At 41.2% G+C, this 23,763-nt stretch overlaps 2 protein-coding genes and 1 pseudogene across 2 annotated transcripts in view; 2 read left to right on the top strand and 1 right to left on the bottom strand.

Annotated features, from left to right (window-relative positions):
- The window catches only part of LOC122554073 (spindle assembly abnormal protein 6 homolog), a 42,075-nt gene extending 38,238 nt beyond the window's left edge, over positions 1 to 3,837 (bottom strand). The window contains 2 exon segments of the mRNA XM_043698529.1: positions 997 to 1,076; positions 3,730 to 3,837. Of these exon segments, the coding sequence (XP_043554464.1) occupies positions 997 to 1,076; positions 3,730 to 3,837 (188 nt within the window).
- A 2,133-nt stretch (positions 3,838 to 5,970) lies between these two features.
- trmt13 (tRNA methyltransferase 13 homolog) overlaps positions 5,971 to 23,763 on the top strand; it is a 38,074-nt gene continuing 20,281 nt past the window's right edge. Inside the window, exons 1-3 of the mRNA XM_043699690.1 lie at positions 5,971 to 6,314; positions 12,212 to 12,255; positions 18,817 to 18,883. Coding sequence (XP_043555625.1) covers positions 6,162 to 6,314; positions 12,212 to 12,255; positions 18,817 to 18,883 — 264 coding nt within the window. The 5' untranslated portion in view covers positions 5,971 to 6,161. The remainder of the gene's footprint in view (positions 6,315 to 12,211; positions 12,256 to 18,816; positions 18,884 to 23,763) is intronic.
- On the top strand, positions 13,098 to 13,569 carry LOC122554680 (annotated as a pseudogene).

The following is a 23,763-nucleotide window of genomic DNA, read 5'->3' as shown; positions in this document are numbered from 1 at the left end:
GGATTCATTTAAGAAAGAGTTGGATAGAGCTCTCAAGGATTGTGGAATCAAGGATTATGGAGATAAGGCAGGAACAGGATACTGATTAAGGATGATCAGCCATGATCATATTGAATGGTGATGCAGGCTCGAAGGGCAGAATGGCCTACTCCTGCACCTATTGTCTATTGTCAAAGGTCACATAACCCTCAGAATTTTCTGATAAGATAGAGATGAGAAGATATCTAATGTCAAAACAATGCCCCCTAGTTCTTGGCTCAACCACAAGAGAAAACATCCCTTTTCATGTCCACTTTGTTGAGATTGTTCAAGCTTTTACAGACTTCAATCAAGTCAGCCTTCATTCTTCTGAGCACAATTGGAAATGAGCTCAATTTGTCCAAACTTGTCTCATAACAGAATCCACTCATTCAAGATATCAATCTAAAAAACCTTCTGAACCATTTCCTCAAATAAAGGAGGTCAAAAACCACATTGAGATGCGATCTCACCAACTCCCTGAATAACTAATGCAGAACATCCTTATTTTATGTTCAATTCCTCTTGCAGAAAAGGATAGCATTCATTAGCCTTTTATTACTTGTTCTACTTGCATACTAAGTTTTTGGGACTCCTGTGCTAAAGCACCTAAATCCCACTGCACCTTTGAATTCTGTAATCATTCATATTTAAGTAATATTTTACTTGTCACATTCTATCAATCAGAAAAATACCAATTTATTCAGTTGTTTCTAACGACTGAAAAAATATTGACTAAAGTTTAAGTAAATAGTTTGAAAAAAATTACAATTATGGCAGTACTGAGAACTATACATTACGAACACACTGATGGCACATGAAAATACCAAACAGAAAGTAAATACTCATGACTGCTTTAGGAGAAAAACAATTATGAACATAACATTACATTTACAAGACATTATATTTTTAAACTTGGCTATAATCTAATCTCAAACTATACCACTAAATACAATAAATAAGCAAACCATTGCTTACCTCTGAAAATCTTCTTCTGTAACTATTAAGTTATAAAGAAAAAATGGATCTGAATCAGCTGTTAATCGGACTACCAAATCCTGCAATTAAAAAATTAATTTGCTTAAGTTGATCCACTGGTTAGCAGTGTTAATGGTCGCAGTTGTACGCCAACATAGCAAAAATACTTACATTTACTCCCATTGGTATAAATCTGATAATGTGTGTATTTGAATGAGGGTTACTGGACCAGAAACATTAACTCGGCTTTCTCTCCACAGATGCTGCCAGACCTACAGCATTTTCCCAGCAATTTGTTTTTCTTTAGGATTTCCAGCCTTATCAGGTATTTGGGTTTTTTTTGTTTTTAAATTTATATTTCTGGACCATATTAGAAAATAAAAATTGGGCTTGGCCACTTATCATTCTAGAACTCATTTCACTGAAGTGAGCTTCAACAGGTCAGCCAACCTATGGCTGACAGCACCCAAGTGTTCATGCATGAGCAACTCTATAAATGATAAAATTAGTGATATGGGTATCGGATGGAGGTAAGAAAATGGACTCAATTGTGATGCCCTCTTTAAAAAAATGTTTTCATGGCAGTTACTGTGAAATCTAATACGTAAAGGTTGGTAATGTCCATCTTAGTTAGGAATTAAAACCAGATAGCAAATCTTTTGGTAAGTATCCTTAGACAGAAGATTGTAGTAAATAAGGAAATTTCAGATATCTGAATTATATTCTGTGGTTTAATTGGATTCCTGTCAATGATGACGATTAAGGGATGACATGATGCTGACATCAGTAAGAGCAAAGATACTCATCCATAATGAATGTGATAAGAGAAAGGTCTTAGACATTAGGCTAGAGAGCTGCATTTGATAACCCACTAAGTGCAGAAATAAATAAAATACTACAGTATGTAAGAAGTTAAAGAGCATTACATAGAGAGGAGGATAAAGAAACTCAATGTATGCACAGATACTCCAGAACAGGATCTCAACATGTAAGTTTTGGCTCAAAGCACAAGATAAAGCATTTAACACACAAGAAGGCCAACCTTTTTTTAAATTAAAACACACTGACCTTTGTAAGCAGGATTAGATGCACAATGCAGCTCAACAGTTACCCGAATACTTGTTTGCCTGCAAATAAATGTTTTTTTTAAATTAAAAAACAATTCCTTTTTTTTTGGAAAAATTACGTCTTTTTAAGATTAACACAGCATGAAGTTGATATACCTGCTGATAGAAGATTAAAAACAGTTAACATGGTACTTGAGGTAGGCAAGTCATGATGCAGTGTTATTGATGAACTAACATGCTCATTAACAGGACCTTCATTATTCCCTTTGAATCCTCCCACTTCCTCCATACAAAAGGGGTAGACTTGGGCACCCGCATCGGCCCCCAGCTATGTCTGTCGCTTTGTTGGCTACGTAGAACAATCTATCTTTCGGAGTTACACTGGCAGCACTCCCCACTTTTTCCTCTGTTATGTTGATGACTGTATTGGCACCACTTTGTGCTCCCATGAGGAGGTTGAACAGTTCACCAACACATTCCACCCTAACCTTAAATTCACGTGAACCATCTCTGATACATTTCTCCCTTTCCCAGACCTCTGCATCTCCAACAACGGTGACCGAATTAACAATGACATTTTCTACAAACCCACCGACTCCCACAGCTACCTGGATCCCACATCCTCCCACCCTGCCTCCTGCAAAAATGCTATCCCGTATTCCAATTCCTCTGCCTCCACTGCATCTGCTCCCAGGAGGACCAGTTCCACCACAGAACACACCAGATGGCCGCCTTCTTTAAAGACTGCAATTTCCCTCCCAAGTGGTTGAAGATGTCCTCCAATACATCTCATCTACGTCTCGCACCTCCGTCCTTGAACTCCACCCCTCCAATCGCAACAAGGACAGACCCCCCCCCCAATCCTCACCTTCCATCCCACCAACCTCCGTATACATTGTATCATCCGCTGACATTTCTGCCACCTACAAATGCACTCCACCACCAGAGATATATTTCTCTATCCAGTTTCCATAAAGACTGTTCTCTCTGCGACTACTTGGTTAGGTCCACGCCCCCCAACAGCACACCATCCCCTCCTGTCACCTTTCCCTGCTACCACAGGAATTGCAAAACCTGCACCCACACCTCCCTCTTCATCTCCGTCCAAGGCACTAAAGGAGCTTTCCACATCCATCAAAGCTTCATCTGCACTTCCACACGCCATTTACTGTATCCATTGCTGCTGATGCAGTCTCCTCTACATTGGGGAGACTGACTGCACACTCACAGACCGCTTCAGAGAACATCTCCAGGACACTCACACCAATCAACCCCACTGCATCATGGCCAAACATTTCAACTCCCTCCCCCACTCTGCTGAGGACATGCAGGTCCTGGGCCTCCTCCATCGACACTATCTTACCACCAGATGCCCTCCCCCAACCTTATCCCAGTTCCAACCTTTCAGTTCAGCACCATCCAAATGAACTGTCCTATCCGTCAATTTTCCTTCCCACCTATCCGCTCCACCCTCTTCTCCAACCTATCACCTTCACCCCCACCTCCATCCACCTATTGCATTCTCAGCTACCTTACCCCAGCCTCATTCCTAATGAAGGGCTCCTGCCCAAAATGTCAATTTTCCTGCTTCTCGGATGCTGCCTGACCTGCTGTGCTTTTACAGCACCACCCTAATCTGGACTCTAATCTCCAGCATCTGCAGTACCCACTTCCGCTCTTCATTATTCCATCCAATGCTCCGGAAGCTTAATGGTTTCAGATGGATAACAAACAGGATGTTTTCCAGTATACTATAGTTGATCACACCATTCATCTCCAAACCTTCCCCTTCACAGATGCTGCAAGGATCAGTGCTCAGGCCTTAGCTATTTACAATATATGAACAACTTGGAATCAAACATAATATTTCCAAATTTGCTGGGTGGGAAAACTAGGTGGGATTGCAAGTGGTGAAAAGTGCAAAGGCTTCAAGATGATTTACACAGGCTTAGTAAGTGTACAAACGCATGTATTGCAATATAATGTGGACAAATATGAAGTTGTCCACATCAGGGGTAAAATTCAGAACGGCACCGTTTTTTAAAAAATGGTGATAGATAGAGAAATCTTGAGATATAAAGGTCACTCAAAGCAACATGTGGTTTAGGTACTTGCTAGGAAGGCAAATGGCATGCTGACCTACACCCATTTGTAACCCAACGGCTGCCTGTAAACCTACATTCATATAACAAATACTATTCCTAAAGGTGAGAATGGGCCATTTTTCTGGCTGCCAAGGGAAAGTATCTGAATTCCTGGTCTCATTTCTGAAGAATCCTTAATATTTTTATTCACTCGGGAGACATGATCATCCCCCCCACCCACCTTGGTATTGTTACTTGAGGTTCAGGAAGTGAGTTGTGAAAATGAGGTGGGTGTGGGATAGAGTCCAGGCCTCTTGATAGCAGGAGTGGAGCACTGGCAGGGATGGGCTGGAGCTGAAATGTTCTGTTTAAGATGCCTTCCTCATTTATCTGGGACCTCATGTTGTTGTGGAATTTATACAGTGCAGTGATAGCAACTGGAATGCTGTACAGCAGGTTACAAGTGGAATAGAATATAATGAAATGTGCTCTTTCAATAGTCTTCCACTAGTTCCTCCACAGGAGATAGTTAATTAATTCAATGCCTTTCCTCTGGGGCTCTGAGCTTTCACTTAAGCCCGCTCCGCATTCAAGAGACTAGGTAGCAGCACTCCGCCCCAGCCCCAACCCCAACCCATCCCCATCCAATACTGCCGCCCCAGCCCACACCACACCCCCGTCCGCGCTCCCCCAAACGCATACGCCACCACCCTCTTGTCCCCCCCAACGCCATCACCCCCTTCTCTGGGGCAGCTGGACTGGACACCAAGACTGATGTTGCTGCTGCCTTTTGGGGTTGGGGAGGGGGGTAAGTCTCCAAATAGTACACACATACACATATACGTACACCTTTTTGACAGGTTCCACCTTTGCTCCGTACAGGACAATGTTGAAGAGATTATCTGGGAAAGGGGGAATTCAGAGTACACCCCTATAGTAGAGCTCCAGGGAAAGTGTGGGGGGAAGAGAGAGAGAGAGAGAGATGGGGGCGGCGGGTGGTCAGTCATTTGGAGACGGTGCCTGGGCTTCTATCCATGTTCAGGACTGGCAGCATTTCAGTAAGCCCCGAGTTCACTTTTCATCACTGTAAACAAAAGATGCGATCAGTGTTGGAAACACATCAGTGATATTCGGATAATCCAATATTCGAATAATTGTTATTCGGATAATCGAGGTTCCTCTAATCATCCAGTTAGTGCTCTACAACAGTGGTGAGACTGAGATGTATTTTTCAAGACAATCGCTATGGTGCCTTTGTGATGATACGGAATATTGCAGACTCTATTTTAAAACACCATAAATCCTAACGTCCGGAATCTATAAGTTCTGCGTTAACAATAACAAGAAACTGATCTCATACTCAATGGTTGTATTCGTTTTAACGGTGTTACGCATTAAAATGTAACATTTGATTATTGCAGCGTGCATAAATGGGCAGAAACTTCACCGACCGTGAGGCAGACCACGCCTAAAAAGACATTTAAAACATGACATATGATGTGAAATAATCCGGGCTCCACAATTTAAAACAACCCAGCGGGTTACCACTCCCAAAGGGAGGGTTGATACCGTGAGGAGAGGTGGCAGTCACTGATCGGACCCCCCAGCCACAGCCAGGCCGAGGAGTGGCCACTTTACCTCTCCTCGCAGTCTTTGTGCCGGATGGCGACCCTCACAATCTCACTGAAAAGCTGCCGGCTATGGCGGAATCTCCACATTTCAAATTTGGCGCCTCAGCCTCGCGCACGGCCGTTAGTGCTGGAGGCGGGGTCACCCTCTGAACTTTGACCCCCGCGTGCCCCCTCTGTCGAAGCTGGTCCAGGTCTGTGGGTGTTAACGTTGAGGACGTCTGGTTGTCAGAATATAGTAGCTATTAAGTTACTCGCTGACCCACCTCCGAGATCTTAGTGCGCTTTATTTCGGTGTGAGTAATTGTGTGCTGGGGGAACAATCTGGAAAGTGGGATACCTCGCACACAACACTCCGTGTGCTTCTTTAAGGAATCGCTGCCAACATGGCCAGTGAGAGGACTGCAGATGGCATCCAGGCGCCTCTGCCTGGGCGATGCGGGTACTTTGTGGAAAAGAAGAAGAGATATTGCAAAATGATTGTTGCAAAAGGGAAACGCCTTTGTGGGGAACATGCGAATGCTGCATCAGATAGTGAGGTATGGCAATTCCTTCATCATTAGAAAAGGAAAATCAGCAGTTATCCTCCATAATCACTCTAAATACATTTGTATATGGCGTTTTTCACCATTGAACATCTCAAAACCATTCTGAAAATGTCATATCGAACTCGAAATGTTAACTCTGTTTCTCTCTCCATAAGATGCTGCCAGATTTGCTGAGATTGTTCAGCATTTCCTGTTGTTATTCTAAAAGCTATTCTAAATTCTAATCGTCAGCACATTGGAAATCGACTTACACGTATGACACGTTAGTTAATTTGTTAACAGCAAGCTTCCTTAAACAGCAATATGATTGTTATATTTCCATAACTTGGAAATAATTACACCTCAGGCGAAAGTGAGGACTGCAGATGCTGGAGATCAGAGTCGAAAAGTGTGGCACTGGAAAAGCACAGCTGGTCTGGCAGCATCTATTGAATTGAATTGAATTTATTGTCACGCGTACCAAGGCACAGTAAAAAGCTTTGTCTTGCGAGCAATATAGGCAGGTCACTTAGTTAAATAGCAAAGATAACTAAATAATAGGTAAACAGCGACAAAAACCAAAACACAGGTATTCCGAATGCTAAGAATTTGTGAGTCCATTCAGTATTCTAACAACAGTAGGATGGAAATTGTTTCGAAACCAGCAGATGCATGTCTTCAGGCCTCTGTGCGTTCTCTCCGATGGCAGAGGTTATAGAAAAGCATTGCCAGGGTGAGATAGATCTTTGAGAATGTTGGCAGCCTTTCCTTGACAGCGGGCCTTGTAGATGGATTCTGTAGTTGGGAGGTTGGCCTTTGTGATTGTCCGGGCCGAGTTCACCACTCTCTAACCGTCTCCGATTATGAATGGTACAGTTGCCATACCAGGTAGAATGCTCTCGATGGCACACCTATAAAAGTTGGCAAGGGTATTTACATTATGCTAAATTTTCTCAGCTGCTTGAAGAAGAAGAGATGTTGTTGGGCCTTTGTAAACCAGTGCGTCCATGTGAAAAGTCCAAGAAAGCTTGTTGTTGATGACCACTTCCAAGAACTTGACACTCTCCAATCGTTCCACCTCTGTGCTGTTAATGTGTAGGGGGGCATGAGTAACGTCCCACCGAGTTCCTTGGTTTTGCTGGCATTGAGAACTAGGTTGTTCTCAGTGCACCATTTTCCCAGGTCTTATACCTCCCCTCTGTAGTCTGTTTCGTTGCTATCTGAGATTCAACCAACTATGGTGGTGTCATCAGCAAACTTGTAAATGGCATGGAGCGGGAGAGTCCACATTTCAGGCATAAGCCCTTCATCAGGAATGTAGGTGGAAGGAAGGGGGCTGAGAGATAAATTGGAGGGAGGAGTGATGCTGGGGGAAGGAAGTTGGGAAGAGGATAGGTAGATGAGGTGGGGATGTGATGGTGATAGGTCGGAGCAGAGGATGGAGCTGATAGGTGGGGAGGAAGATGGACAGGTAGGACAGTTCAAGAGGATGGTGCCAAGTTGGAGAGTTGAATGGGGATGAGGAGGGAGGAGGGGTGATGTGGAAACTGGGTGAAATTGATGTTGATGTTGTGTGGTTGGAGGATCCCAAGGCAAGAGATTAAGCATTCTTCCTCTAGGCCTCGGGTGGCTAGGATTTGGTGGTAGAGGAGTCCCAGGACTTGCATCACTTTGGTGGAGTGGGAGGGGGAGTTGAAGTGGTTGGTCACAGGCCTGTGGGCTGTGTCCCAGAGATGTCTGAAATGTTCCACGTTCTGTCTCCAAATGTAGAGGAGACCACAACAAGAGCGATGGACACAGTAGATGAGATGTTTGGATTTGCAGGAAAATCTCTGCTGTATGTGGAAAGATCATTTGGGGTCTTGGATGGAGGTGAGGGGGAGAGGTGTGGGCGCAGGTTTTACACCTCTTGCGGCAGCAAGAGATGGTGCCAGGAGTGGAGGGTGGGTTGGTGGGGGGCGTAGACCTAACGAGGGAGTCGGGGATGGAATTGTCTCTGCATAGGGGTGGGGAGGGAGGAAGAGAACTTCTTCAATGTGGGTCCTTGTGGAGAGAGGATGAGAATGTACCTCCCCATCCCTATCAGCATTCAGCAAAGACCATTCCCTCCACAACTCCCTCATTAGGTCCACTCCTCTTGCCAACCCACCTTCCTCTCCTGGCACCTTCCATCACATTCCTGATGAAGGGCCTATGCCCGAAACATCAATTCTTCTGCTCATCAGATGCTGCCTGACCTGCTGTGCTTTTCTGCTGCCACACTTTTTGACAATAATCACACCTCAGACTAAACATGCAGGAGGCTTAATCCAGTCTATTTGTTGATGCTGTGTTTATGACTGATAAGACATTATTATTCCCCGTTCCATGGCTCTAACCACTCCCCAACGCAATAAAGACAGAGTCCCCCTTGTCCTCACCTACCACCCCACCAGTCTCTACACCCAATGCATCATCCTGAAACACTTCCGCCAACTCCAAATAGACCCCACCATGAAGAACATCTTTCCCTCCCCAACCCTCTCTGCCTTCCGCAAGGACCGTTCCCTCCAACAGTCCTTGGTTCACGCCACCCTAGCCACTGAACCTCCAGGCACCTTCCTCTGCGACCAGAAAAGATGCAAAATCTGCTGGTACACCATTCCCCTTACCTCCATACAAACTGTCCTTCCAGGTGAGACAGAGGTTTACCTGCCTCTCTTCAAACTTAGCCTGCTGGACAAACTTTCCTCATTCCTGAAGAAGGGCTTATGCCCGAAACGTCGATTCTCCTGGATGCTGCCTGACCTGCTGCGCTTTTCCAGCAACACATTTTCAGCTCTCTTCAAACCTAGTTTATTGCATCAGGTGCTCCTCATGTGGTCTTCTCCCTTCTGGGGAAACCGAACGTAAACTTAGGGAACAGTTCACCGAGCATCGCAGCTGGGTCTGCAAGGACCGACTGGACCTCCCAGTCACCGCCTATTTCAATTCCCCCAACCACTCCCTTTACAACATAACCATCCTTGGCTAAAACATTGCTAAAACAAACCACAGCTCCTTTTCCACCTGGCACCCTACAGCCTAGAGAAGTCAACATTTGAGTCCTCCAAGTTCAAATAACCTCCCTCCACATTCCCTGACTCCCTTCCTAGCCCCGCCCCAACCAGATTCATTCCTCCCATTGACAACTAAGTTCTACCTGCAACTTGTCTTCATCTATCCCCACCACCATCCTGCCCTCGTCTCCCCCTCTATCTGCAGCTTGCCCCACACCCACTCCCAGGCCTGAAGAAGAGTTACACCCAAAACTTCGACTTCTGCACCTCTTGATGCTGCCTGGCTTGCTGTGTTCTTCCAGCCTCCTGCTTGTCTACATTGGATTCCAGCTTCTGCATTTTTTTTGTCTCTAACCACTGATATATATGTGGCAATATAGGATATATATTACACATAATAAGGACTTCCTTTTCGTTATGAAAAATGTAACAATGATAATGACCAAATAATCTTGTTTTTTTAATATTGATAGATTGTCAAGTATTAACTAAGATACCAAGGATAACTCCCCTTCTTGAAATAGTATAGTAGTGACTTTTGCAATCACTTGAAGGGCAAATGGGTCCTGGTTTATCCTTTCATCTAAAAGTTGGGCATCTCCGACACTGAGGCATGCCAACGACATGGTTGAATTGCTGCACTAGTTAAAATCACCATGAAGGACTGTCCTTCCCCAATCATTATCTTCGCCTGAGTAAAGTAACCCACAGGTTAAATAAACATCATTTATCTCTCTCAATTGAGAGAGCAGCCCTATAGTCTGGTGGGACTATGAATTTATGTTTACAGTCGACTGTCAGCTTTGAATTTTCAAGAAGGAGTTGCATATAATTCTTAAATGGACCAAATGGTATGGGGAGAAAGCAGCAACAAGGTGCTGAGTTGAAGGATCATTGCTAAAAGTCTGATGCTGTACCGACTGAGCTACCCAGGCTCATTGCTAAAATCTGATGCTCTACCGAATGAACTCCCGGGCTCGATGCTTAATCAGCCATGATCGTACTGAATGGCCTACTTCAGATTCTGTTTTCTATGATTCTGACTTTTGTGCTAGCAAGAAACTTGAACTTGAAACCTTGAGACTTCAGTATGAGTACTACAAACGTAGCATGGCTGACAAATTAAGCCTTTACAAAAGATCCACTGTAAACATTTATCTTGTCTGGTATAATTGATAAATGAGGAAATTTACAATGAGTTACAAGGAGACAATCATAAAAGCTTTCAGTACAGTGTACAGCTTGTAAGAAATGTGATATGTAGGCCATTGAAGTCTGTTGTGCTAATTAGTAAAATTCAGTTAATCACCTACTTCAGTGCTCTTCTAGCCATATTCCCTGATTCATTTAGTACCCAATAATCCATTAAATTTTCTTGAATGTTATGAATGATTGGCCATCCTCCATTCTCTGGGGCAGATTAAACAAAAGATTTATGACCTCATAAAGTTTTAGACTGCTGACCTCACTGTTTTTGTCTGTAATCTTGTGTGTTTGTCATCTTCATGCAACTTCAGTGTGTGGTGCTAGAAAAGCACAGCACATCAGGCAGTATCTGAGAAGCAGGAGAATCGATGCTTCGGGCATAAGCCCTTTATCCCTTTATGCCCGAAACATCGATTCTTCTGCTCCTCGGATGCTGCCTGACCTGCTGTGCTTTTCCAGCACCATATTCTCAACTCTGATCTCCAGCACCTGCAGTCCATACTTTCTTCCATCTTCAAGTAACTGTCCAACTCCTTTTGAAATATTAATAAACATGAAGAAGCTTGTTTTGTAAATTAACTCCAATTTAAGAAATGTGAATTGTTTGATTTAAGTATGAATCAGGAGGCTATGTAAGCTCTGGAAAATAAAAATCTAAATGAATTGGAAGAACAAAAGAAAGTACAGAGGAACCTTGATTATCTGAACGTCAATTATTTGCATTTCAGATTATCCAAACAAGATCGCAAGGTCCCAGTGCTTGGCTAAATTGTGTTTTCCGGCATTCAATTATCTGAACAAAATACTCCCCGTTCGTGTCATTCAGATAATTGAGGTTCCTTTGTATATCATTTTAACTATTGACTATACTGTTCTGATTTTATGTTCTGGTGAGAAAGGATTCGTAACACCTAACTACAGATTTTTCAATGGTTTCTGTTTAAAGTTGTTTCACTTAAAGTTGCATTTTTCACTAGCGCAACCACAGTCTTTAAGTGGTGATTTACTTTTCCAACTAAACCCCCAGTTTGGTGTTGGCTACAAATTTATAAGTTGTGTTTCTTATTCCAAATTCTAATTGTTTACATAAATTGTTAACAACAGTGATTCAAGCACAAAACCTTGTGGACCCCACACAGTTCTGAATACGCTCTGCTCTTTTTACTACTCTCTGCTTTTTACTCTCTGCTTTCTGTCTTGCAGCTAACTAATTATCCATTAGTTATAATTATACCTGATTTGTCTTCCTGATAATGCTGAAGCAAACTAATTCTGCAATATTAATTTTGCTGCTGATGATTTATCCTCTCTACTGATGGTCTTATTCCTGTCTTATGAAAAACTGATTGTTAAGTTAATAGCAAAAGTTCGCAGGTTTTAGTGAGCATCAAAAATTATGCATTTTGTCATCTTTATTTTCATTTGTAAGACTTTGCAGTTCACCCACAATTTAATTTGAGATTTATGTAATGAGTTAACCCTGTAACTGCACAAAAATGTGAACAATTTTCACTAGGTCTGAAAAACGTTATGAAAGCACTGATCAATATGGATCAAGAATTGAAAAATAGGGATCTAACAGTTGTTAGTTATCAATTTCCTAAGGGGACAAAAGTTTCATCAGTGCACATATTCAAGTTAATTTTTTTTTTAAATTCCTTGCAGGGTGACAAACAGAGAAGAATTCCATGTCCGCTTGACCCAAAACAGTAAGTGCAAAAATTAATCACTGTGTGTATGTCTTAACTATATTAAAGATGAACTAAGTGGTCAGCTTGACTCAATTGGTAGCACTGTCACTGCAATTGCAAAAGTTATGGATTAGAATCCTACTCCATTACTTGAATATAAAAGTTAGGAGATACTCTTGTAAAATAGTCAGAGAATGTGATCCTGGGTATGAGACCCTGTTAAACTGAAGTTCTGACTGCCATATTACAGGTTTAGGTCAATATTGAAAATCCAAATGCACTATTAAGAAAAGGGCATTTACAGAACATATTAAAACACATGAATATACTAGCATTTTAGAGAACAGTGGACCCGATGAGAGTGTATGAGATATGAGCAGTGAAAAAGTTAAATTTTGGGCTTTGTGAGACAAAGGCTCAGCTAGCATGATTTGGATCAGATAAGAACTTGCAGTAAACAATGAGGTGCTGGAGCCAAGGGTAGTGGATTTTGAGCAGATTTGTAGCTCAGGTTGAGGTTCTGGATGTAGGTTTGCAAGGGTAGTGGGCTGACGAGGTGAAAAAGCATTCCTTATGTAGAGCTATTTAACGAGGTGAAAAAGCATTCATCTGGCTTTTAAAAGCCAGTTAACAAGTTTAAGAAAATTCATTGTATAACGCCAGATGGCTTAATCTTTACTGTTGATGCTCGGTGATTGTAACGGTCACCCAATCAATATAGATGTTGCCTTATTTGGATGCTGCTCCCTATAAGTGACTATATAATTCATTAAGAATCTGCTGTTCAAGAGAGGTCTGAGAACTCATGTCTCTGTGCACATGGGCAATCGTTCTCTCTCCCTCCAGGGCCCGGAATAAAGATGAAGGAGGTAAAGCCATACTCTGTCTCTGAGTGTTTGCTTCAACTGATACGGGGATAGGGAAATGGAACAAGACCAGGACCGTGAGTAAAGTGCACCCGCTGAGCTGAAGAAGCTCATGGACAAGAAACTTCACTGAAACTGAATGGTGAGAGGCCTGTACAAGGAATTCTGCATGGTTTTGACCTCTTTATGAATCTTGTGGTGGATGACTCAGTTGAGATATCCCTTGGTGGACAGCACAACAACATTGGCATGTTGATTATTGAGAGAACAGCATTATTCTGCTGGAAGCCTTAAAATAAGTGTTGTGAAGACAGCGTTATTCTGAAAGAATGACATGAACTTGATGAATCCACACAGAATGGTGTGAGCTATGCAACGTATGTTCTTAGTTTTTGTGCTTGAAGGTGATTTGTTCAAAGTTAATATGGTGCAGCATAACTAATTTGTGAATTTATAATTTTGTACTTGGGTGACCTACAAGACATTAAATCTGTTTTTAACAAAAAGAAAGAGAAATCCTTGGTAGTATTCTTTGTTCACAGTAGCCACCATCAGAAACTGATTAACTGAGCATTTGTTTTTTTGCTTGTTTGGTTTCTTGCTTTGTGCAAAATGCTTATGGTTGATTATATACTGGAATTTGTTTCAGTTTAAATATGATTTGTTGTAAGTAACATTTTGGGCTTTTCTTAGGTATGAAATAAGGGACATATAGATACAAGTACTTTCTTCCTTCTGTCCTTTGCAAGGTCGTGATATTGCACAACAACTGGAGTTCACTGTCTTATTTAGTAGTGAACAGTTACCTTTATATTAGAAACAAATTTCATTTAAACAAAAAAGAATCGAAGAAAATTTGAGCAAAGAGCAATAAGGAAAGGCAATTAGCTATCTGATTTGAGTGTTTAAAGCATATGGAGGATGGGGATTATGTGATCCCATTACAGATAGCACCCACTACTGGATGAAACTACTGAAACAATGGGCTCAACGAAGTATTAAATATGCAAATATCTTGAACATATAATTGTACTGTAGCAACGATAGAGGCAGTGAAATACTACTGTATATAGATCCCAGGAAGAAATAGAATTAATAAGATATCTAAGGGGTAAAAGCCTTTTTGCCAAATAGCTCTTAAAATGTCACACAATACATGCTTCTTGGTGTAGTAAGTACTCTGGTTATTCCAGAGAACAGACTTGTGCTTGGATTGTTAAAATAAGAGGACAAATAATGAATAATTAAAATTTGTTGAAGCTTCAGGACTACAAAAAAGCCTTTTTATGTAATATCAAAAGGATGACAAGAAGGAATGTTAATGTCAAAGTTTAAAATTTGAAAAGACATTGAGACTCTGTTTCATTGGAAGAAAAAAAAACTGTCCTATCCAAAGGAAATAAGAGTATTCAAGATTTTGAAGTTAGTTCCAGAGGAATAAATCCCATATAACAGTAGTCGGTTAGTGCAAATAATGTATTTAAGTTTTAAGTAATATTCCTGTTCTGACCAATTAGAAAGCATTGTACATATATCACAACTTAAGCAACAACATACTGAGACTCTAAAGACTCTAATATGCGTAGAAAACTTTTTTATCAATGCATTTTAACTGCATAATTTTTTTCAATCTTTGTAGAATTTATATTTACTTGTTTCCATTTTAAGTTGCTGTGTATGACATACTGTTATCATTGTTTCCACGGAGGAGTGCACATTGCTTATAAAGAATGCAAGAAAATGATGAGCAGTAAAAAAAAATCAGTTGATCTGTCCAGGCTTTTCTGCACACATGATTGTTGGAGCATCATAACTGGACACTAATAGCCCCCTTGTAATCTTCTGGAAGAGGCAAAAAGACAACCTGTAATAAGCTGCAGGACATGAAGGAAAATATTAAAGTGGAGTTGTCTACATTACCATACAAAGCATTTAGGGCCCCACCACCATTGATCTGATCTTCATAGGGCATTTGTGAAATCGCAGTGAGAGCATGTCAGCTGAGGGCAATAGATACTGTCCTTTCAGCAACATCCTAACCCCTTGCCTCTGTCCTAGTTCCAGAAAAATCATTGAAGTGTTTTGGAGAAGGAGGGTATACACCAGCTTTAACAGTTATTGAGCATGTTACTGCTAGTGTACATTCGAACATTCCTGTGGACAATGAAATTGTCAATTTGCAATAGTCAATTGGGTCAAACATGCTTGGCAGAACAGGATGGTCTTTCCATTTAATCTGTCCAACTTTGTTTCTGTGGTTTTGATATTACTCACATCCTAATACTATACTCAAGAGTCATTAAATGAATAGGTCTTACCAAAGTTTGGCAGCTAAGTTTACATAATTAATAGCTAGAAGCAAGATAAAATATCATGCATTGTAGATGTCCATATGAAATTACTATTGTTTATCAGGTTGTGTACCTTGTTTTATGTTGCGCCGTAGGTGTGAAGTAGTATACATGGTTGTCTTTTACACTGCCTCTTTTAATTCAAGGCAAAATGGAGCACATAATTTCCTATTAGATCTGCCAGGTGGTAAGATCATGTCATTTGGTTACTATGAGGACCGGGAGCAAAACAAGTCTTATTAAAACCCAGTTGCCAGCTTTGAACATAAAGGCAGAAGCAACTGGTCTTGCTAGTACAGACTTACTAACTCAGAAACTCTGGACATGGAGAGAGAGAGAAAAACCTGAACTACTGCTGTTGCAATCATCTGGGCAAATGAAGATATTCTGTTAGTCATAAGGCGAGATTGTTGTTGGGAGCACATTCTCCGGTTGTGGAAACAGAACACATGGATATGTAAGGACACTGGAAGAGTCAGTCTGCTGAGTTTGCTAAAAGACATAATGAGAGTGGATCTTGTTGCTGAAGTCGGCTCAGGGATTCTCAGAAAACAAAGGGAAATAATTTATAGTGGACATTATGACTTGGGCGTGGGGGGAGAAATTAGTCTGTTGGAAGCTAAGGGTAACTGGATTACGTTCTGTAAAGGTTACAATTCTACAGAAGCACAGTATCATCCTTGAGTATCTGGCTTAAAGTTGTTGGTCATGTTAAGAAGTGAGTTAAGAATACTTACTGCAGTTGCCTACTAAGTATTAGTTGCCTACTAAGTGACGTTTTGTTGATGTTGATTTTAGTTTGTTTGTTACAACAAAAGTTTTAACATTTCCTCAGATGGTGGACATAGCACGAGGGGACAAAGCTTTAAATTGAGGACTGATGGATATAGGACAGATGTCGGAGGTAGGTTCTTTATTCAGAGAGTAGTAAGGGTGTGGAATGTTCTGCCTGCAATAGTAGTAGACTCGCCAACATTAAGGGCATTTAAATGGTCATTGAATAAACATATGGATGAAATGGAATAGTGTAGGTTAGATGGGATTCAGATTGGTTTCACATGGCACAACGTCGAGGGCTGAAGGGCCTATACTGCGCTGTTATGTTCAATGTTCTATTTGGAATCGTGTCATCAGATTCCTTTAAGTCAGCTTCTGAAAATTCATATCACTTTATAAAAATTGGTATGCACGGGAATCATAAAAGTTGGAAATCTTACACAAGATGAGAAGAACCATTTGTAAAAGAAACAAAAGGGCAAAGATTTAAAGTGATCTGTAAAACAAGCAAGGAGGAAAGTGAGGAAAAACATTTTCACTCTATGAGTAGTTAGGATAAGGAATGCACTGCCTTGAATTTTGGTGGAGACAGGTTCAATTGAGGCATTCAGGAGGACTTTGGATGACTATTGGAATAAAGATAATATTCAAAGATATGGTAAAAAGGCTAGAGATTGACACTAGGTAATAATGTTTATTTAACAGGCCAGTGTAGGCATGATGGGCCAACTGGCTTCTGTGTCATAAGATCCCTGTGATACTATAAACATGGGAAAGTATACATTTAGTCATTTCAAATATTGTCTCATTGTAATGAAAAAAAATTACTCACTTCTATAATCTATCTATTTATTTGCATAAATTAATTTCTTTCAGTGTCTTGGTTTGTTTTTTGGAAGCCTTAGAAGTTATTCACTAGTGTGACGGCAGTTTACTCTTTGCTTGTGCCCATTTTTTCAGGAACTTGCCTGCACTGGCTTTCATTCCTTTGTAATTAATCTCCTTGGCTCACTATTCTGAGGAAGTAAAGTCATGTACACCACCATCATTCTGTGTGTATTATTGTTTCAGGTAAAGTGTTACAACAGTCAAGGTAACTTTGAGCTCATTGTTTCCAAAATGCAGTGATTTACTACTTTTACAGGCATACTGTTTGAGGTCATCTATCTATAAGTGTTAAAAAGAATTTTTCCATTTTAAATCTAGCCATTTTAATTAACTGTATGAAAACAATGTGGAAGTATTTCTATTTGCCACATATTTCCTATTTGTTCATGTATTTGTAGGGCACAACAAAGCTTGTGTATCTAGCCCTTTTTTTTTTCTTCTCTGATTCTATCTTTAAGCAATCGGTAGGGCTGTGGGGAGTGTTGCCAAACAAAGACACCTAGGGGTATAGATGTATAATTTCTTGAAAGTGATTTTGCAGGTAGACAGAGTGATGAAGATGATGTTTGGGTACAGGATAGATATACCCAAGGTAGGTAGAAGATGATGTTTGGCACACTTGCTTCCATTGGTCAGAACATTGAGTATAGGAGTTGGAATGTCATGTTGTGGCTCTACAGGACATTGTGGTGAGGTCACTGTTAGAATACTGCGTACAATGTTGGTCACCCATCTATATGTTGGTAAACTAGTAGAAAAGATTTGTTGCCAGGACTGGAGGGTTTGAGTTATAGTGAGAGGCTAAATAGTCTGGAGCATTTTTTCCCTGGAGCTTTGGAGGCTGAAGGGTAACCTAATAGAGGTTTATAAAATCATGAGGGGCATGGATAGGGTTAACATCCAAGATCTTTTTCCTAGGGTGGGGGAGTCCAAAACTAAAGGGCATAGTTTTAAGGTGAGTGTGGAAAGATTTAAAAAGGGTATTAAGGGAACACTTTCACACAAAGGTGGTGCATGTATGGAACGAGCTACCAGAGGAAGTGGTGGAGGTGAGAACCATTACAACATTTAAAAGATATCTGGTTGGTGATATAAATTGGAAGGGTTTAGAGGATGTGGGCCAAATGATGGGAAATAGGACTAGGTAGGATTGGGATATGTGGTTGGCATGAATGAGTGAGATTGAAACGTCTGTTTCTGCACTGTATGTCTCTATAATTGCATTACAAATAAATGTCTATGTTAACACTCAACAGTATTCAGCTTTGCCATCATTTTCGTCAGTCAGTTTAATACGGAAAATGCTGAAGTTATTTCTGTTCAACTCCAGCCTCCAGATTCATCCCTAATGGTTACTTCTTCAGCTGTGTCAAATATTATGCAATTTCAATATGCAATGTGACCCTGAATTGATCTTCCAGGCAGACTAATTTTTTTTTAAAAAACATAATTTGTTACTATTTTATTCAAATGTGTGGCATAAATATTGCAATAGGAAGATTTCATCCCTTATTAGTGTTTTACACTTAACGGTAAATTAGCAAAGAAAAACATGATGTGACATTCAGTTTCATCGCTCTATGGGTGTACATAGAAATACCATATAATTGATGCAAAAATAACAGCAAAATAAAATGCAACATCATAAAGAACTAGCCACTAAGAAGCCATAATGAATAGTTTAATTTTTTTTCCAGCACAGTTGATGAAGATAAATTAGAAAGGCATCTGAAAAAGTGTAATTCAAGGGAAAAACCCAAACCTGTAAGTAATGAAGGATTTTTTTAAAATCTGCATAAAGTACTTCAATTAACTTTTAATTTTATTCCAGTGTAGAAAGTTTGGCTTTCTATTTATGTGCCAATATTTTTGAAATGTCTGACAAGTGTCAGTCACAATCATGTAAAGGACCCATATATGGTAAACTAATCAATGTAATTATGAGTAAACAAGAGAAAGATGTACGATCACACTGAAACAACAAACATTTAAATATCAGCCTTCAATCGAGCCAAGTGGGCAAGAAGCTGGAGTTGGAAGAGTTGAGAAAGTGGACAAAAAGTTGAGAAGGAAGATGTAGTATTCTAGAGTTTGTACCATTGTATAGATTGTACCATTCTTTCCATAGTAGCGGCCATGCACACCAATGTTCTCATAGAATGAAGTGACTGCAAGAAAGACAAGATGTTTTAAAATTTATGTTAAACTAACTGGCCGAGGGGATCCAAGATGGTGGCGATCTGAGAGGTCTGCTTTGCTGAGCTCTGCATCTCAGCTCAGGCAAAGTGGCACTCTCACTTCCTCACTTAAGTTATCTCTGTGAAAATTCGGCATTTAAAGAGTTATAGAACTTATACAAATTTCTTACAAAGTCTGTTTTATTAAAGAACATGACAAAAGGCGAAGGTTCCAACATATCCCAACACATGGGACACTCACCGGAGATGTCAGACACTTCTATGGTTGCAGCTACAGCGCCCAATTTAGACGATCAGAGTCACTCATTCACTAGGCCCTGATTGCGGAGTTTGCGAAACTGCGAGATGTGATCGAGTTGTCAATTGAAGAGAAGTTCTGCGGTAGGCTGGACCCGATCGCGGCCATGCTTCACAAGTATGAGGAATAGCTGGAAGGTCTTGGACGCCGAATGGAAGAAGTTGAAAGAAGGACCGCATCTTCGGATACCGCAATTGAATCTTCAAAGGAATGGATTTGAGTCCTGGCGAAGCTGGTCCTTACCTTACTGGAACAAGTTAACGACCTCAAGAACAGATGTAGGTGGAATAGTCTCCACATCATAGGATTGCTGGAGGGCTTAGAAGGTGAGCAGCCAGAGAGCTTCTTTGGAAACTGGCTGCAGCGATTTCTTGGCCGGGAGGCCACGTTGAACTGGATGAAAGTTGAGAGGGCCCATTGGGTCGCAGTGTGCAGACCTGGCTCAGACCTACGCACTTGCACGGTCCTAGTACAACTCCACAGTTACGGGGCATAGTTAAAGTTATGAAGGGAAAAGGTCCACAGGCCTTAACTTAGAAGGTTCCAAGATAATGCTTTTTTCAGGACTTGTCTACAGCTGTTATTTGTAAAAGGAACTTCTTTAATGAAGTCAAGAGAAGACTGAGAGACCTTGGTGACCAGTATTCTCTGAGGTATCCAGCAGTGCTTCGCTCACTTATGATGGGTCTGTGCGCCCATTTCACTCTTCAGAAGAAGTGAAACAATTTTTGCACATGTTAAAATCAATCGGGTAACTTAAAGAATGCGTACATTAGTGTTTCTTTTTCCTTTTCTCTCTCTCTCCTTTTCTTAAAGAAAATGTTGCTGAATTTTTACTGATATTAGTGGGTGGTAATGTATATTTGGCGGTGGGAAGAGTGTCTACTTTTAATTTCCTGATTAATTTTTTTTTCCTCTTTCCTTTTTTTTGGCCTGAGCCTGGGAGTGGCTCAAGATGGAAGGAGTTATGAAGGTGTTTTTGAGAGACATAAGTGACCCTCATTCAAAAGGAACTAAATGCCTTGTATTTAGTTTCGTTTGTTGGTTTTCAGTATATGTAGTTATTAATATGTTAGTTGTAGTAGTTTTAGTTTATGTATTTTTAGGTTTCATGAGTCTTTTTTTGTTTATGCTCAGCAATTGTTAAGTTGAATTCTTTATTTTTGGAGTTCAGATGATGTACAGAGAATAATGGCGAATTGTGTCCTCAAATGGTGTACCTGGAATATTAGAGGGAGCCATTCACCATTTAAGACGAAAAAGATGTTTCTAGCCTTAGAAAGGAGAGGGTGGATGTTGCCCTTTTGCAGGAGACTCATCTCAATGGCAAGGAACATTTGAAATTGCAGTAGAATGAGTTTGATTGGGTGTACTCCTCCTCCTTTAATACTCTGAGCAGCGAAGTGGCCATATTTATCAGGAAAAATCTTTAATTTAAGTTGCTCGATCAGATTAAAGATGAGTATGGACAGTTTGTCATTCGTAAAGACTCAATACATGGAAAAGAGTATGGTATTTTGAATTTTTTTTGTATACCAGCGCACCCCCTTAAATTTTTGACAGATGCTTTTTCTGAACTCATGGCTCTTGCGCCGCAGCAGATAATTATAGGGGGAGACTTTAATTGCCTCATGGACCACACAGTAGATAGTATGCCTAGAGGCCTCTCAACACTTCCTTTACAATATAGGCAACTGTTGGACTAATGTGCGCAATTGGGATAGGTGGATGTCTGGAGGCGTCTCCACCCCATGGGTAGGGACTTTACATTCTTTTCTAATCCGCACAAGTGTTATACTAGGATTGAGCTTCTCCTAACCTCTGCGTTATCCTTGGATTCGATAACATCCTGTACAATTGGAAATATCACTATTTCTGACCACACTGCAGTATATTTAGAGACTTAGGTTCAGGGCAATGTTCCAGGCTCTCAGCATTGCGAATGGATCCCTTTATTCTTAAGAACAGTAAGTTCATCGAATATTTCTTCAATGAATTTAAGGTATTTTTAGACACTAATTCGGACACGACCAGTAACCTGTCAATTATTTGGGAGACTGCTAAGGCTTATGCCAGAGTGAATAATTATTTCTTACTCTGCCAGTCAGAAATGGCAGAAAGGGGAGCAGCAACGCCCACTGCGACCCAATGGGCCCTCTCAACTTTCACCCATTCCGACATGGCCTCCATGCCAAGAAATCGCGGCAATCAGCTATCAATATTTGTAGGGGCAACCGAGAATGTGTATTCTGATAAGCCATCGGTGGCAAAGCTGGAGCGGACTACAGCTCTTTGGTTCACCTTGAATTCCATGCTTACACAGACATCAAGGAGGGAACTTTCCTTTGCAAAACAAAAATTGTTTGAATATGGTGACAAGCCAGCAGATATCTAGCAGGAGAAAGAATGTCCCCCAATCCATTATCTCAATTAGGGATGGGACTGGGATGGTCACATGCGATTCTAGATAGTTCAATGCTGCATTTCAGAAATTCTATTTTGAACTATACCAGTCTGAACGTTGTGAGGATGGATCTTCCAGTGTTACCTCCAAACAGGCGTCTTTCCTTAGTGCCCCTTTAACAGTGCAAGAGGTACAGGAGGCTGTGAAGTAGGTGCAGAGTGGGAAGGTGCCTGGCCCTGACAGTCTTCCGAATGAGTTTTACAAAGAATTTATAAATATATTGTTGGGGCTGATGTTAGACATGTCTAATTACTCATACTGCCATAATCGCCTTCTGCCATCTGTAAGAGAGGCTGACATTTCTCTCATTCTTAAGAAAGTGAAGACCCTGGAGAAATGTGCCTCCAAATTCCCAGGACATGATCAGGTGTACCCTAGAACTCTGTGGGAAGCGAGGGAAGTGATTGCTGGGCTTCTTACTGAGATATATATCATTGATTGTCACAGGTGAGGTGCTGGAAGACTGGAGGTTAGTTAATGTGATGCCACTGTTTAAGAAAGATGGTAAGGACAAGCCAGGGAACTATAGACCAGTGAGCGTAACGTCGATCGTGGGCAAGTTGTTGGAGGGAATCCTGAGGGACAGGATGTACATGTATTTGGAAAGGCAAGGACTGATTAGGGATAGTCATCATGACTTTGTGTGTGGGAAATCATGTCTCACAGACTTGATTGAGTTTTTTGAGGAAGTAACAAAGAGGATTGATGAGGGCAGAGTGGTGGACGTGATCTGTATGGACTTCAGTAAGGCATTGGACAAGGTTCCTCATGGGAGACTGGTTAACAAGGTTATATCTCATGGAAAACAGGGAGAACTAACTATTTGAATACAGAATTAGCTGAAAGGTAGAAGACAGAGGGTGGTGGTGGAGGGTTGTTTTCAGACTAGAGGTCTGTGACCATTGGAGTGCCAAAAGGATTGATGCTGGGTCCACTACTTTTCATCATTTATATAAATGATTTGGATGTGAGCATAAGAGATATAGTTAGTAAGTTTGCAGATGACACCAAAATTGGAGGTATAATGGACAGCGAAGAAGGTTACTTCCGATTACAACGGAATCTGGATCAGCTGGGCCAATGGGCTGAGAAGTGGCAGATGAAGTTTAATTCAGATAAATGCGAGGTGCTGTATTTTGGGAAAGCAAATCTTAGCAGGACTTATACACTTAATGATAGGTCCTACAGAGTGTTGCTGAACAAAGAGCCCTTGGAGTGCAGGTTCATAGCTCCTTGAAAGTGGAGTCGCAGGTAGGTAGGATAGTGAAGAAGGCATTTGGTGTGCTTTCCTATATTGGTCAGAGTATTGAGTACAAGAGTTGGGAGGTCATGTTGCGGCTGTACAGGACATTGGTTACTGAAAATGTGTTGCTGGAGAAGCGCAGCAGGTCAGGCAGCATCCAGGGAACAGGAGAATCGACGTTTCGGGCATAAGCCCTTCTTCAGGAATGAGGAAAGTTTGTCCAGCAGGCTAAGATAAAAGGTAGGGAGGAGGGACTTGGGGGAGGGGCGTCGGAAATGTGATAGGTACTACAAACAAACCATTATCTCCCAGACCGTCCATAACCTCATCACCTCGGGGGATCTCCCATCCACCACCTCCAACCTCATAGTCCCACAACCCCGCACTGCCCGTTTCTACCTCCTGCCCAAAATCCACAAACCTGACTGCCCCGGCCGACCC

Source organism: Chiloscyllium plagiosum, chromosome 11 (genome assembly GCF_004010195.1).
Source record: "Chiloscyllium plagiosum isolate BGI_BamShark_2017 chromosome 11, ASM401019v2, whole genome shotgun sequence".
Taxonomy (NCBI): Eukaryota; Metazoa; Chordata; class Chondrichthyes; order Orectolobiformes; family Hemiscylliidae; genus Chiloscyllium; species Chiloscyllium plagiosum.
Note: the sequence above shows the minus strand (reverse complement) of the source record. Positions and strands in the feature narration are given on the sequence as shown.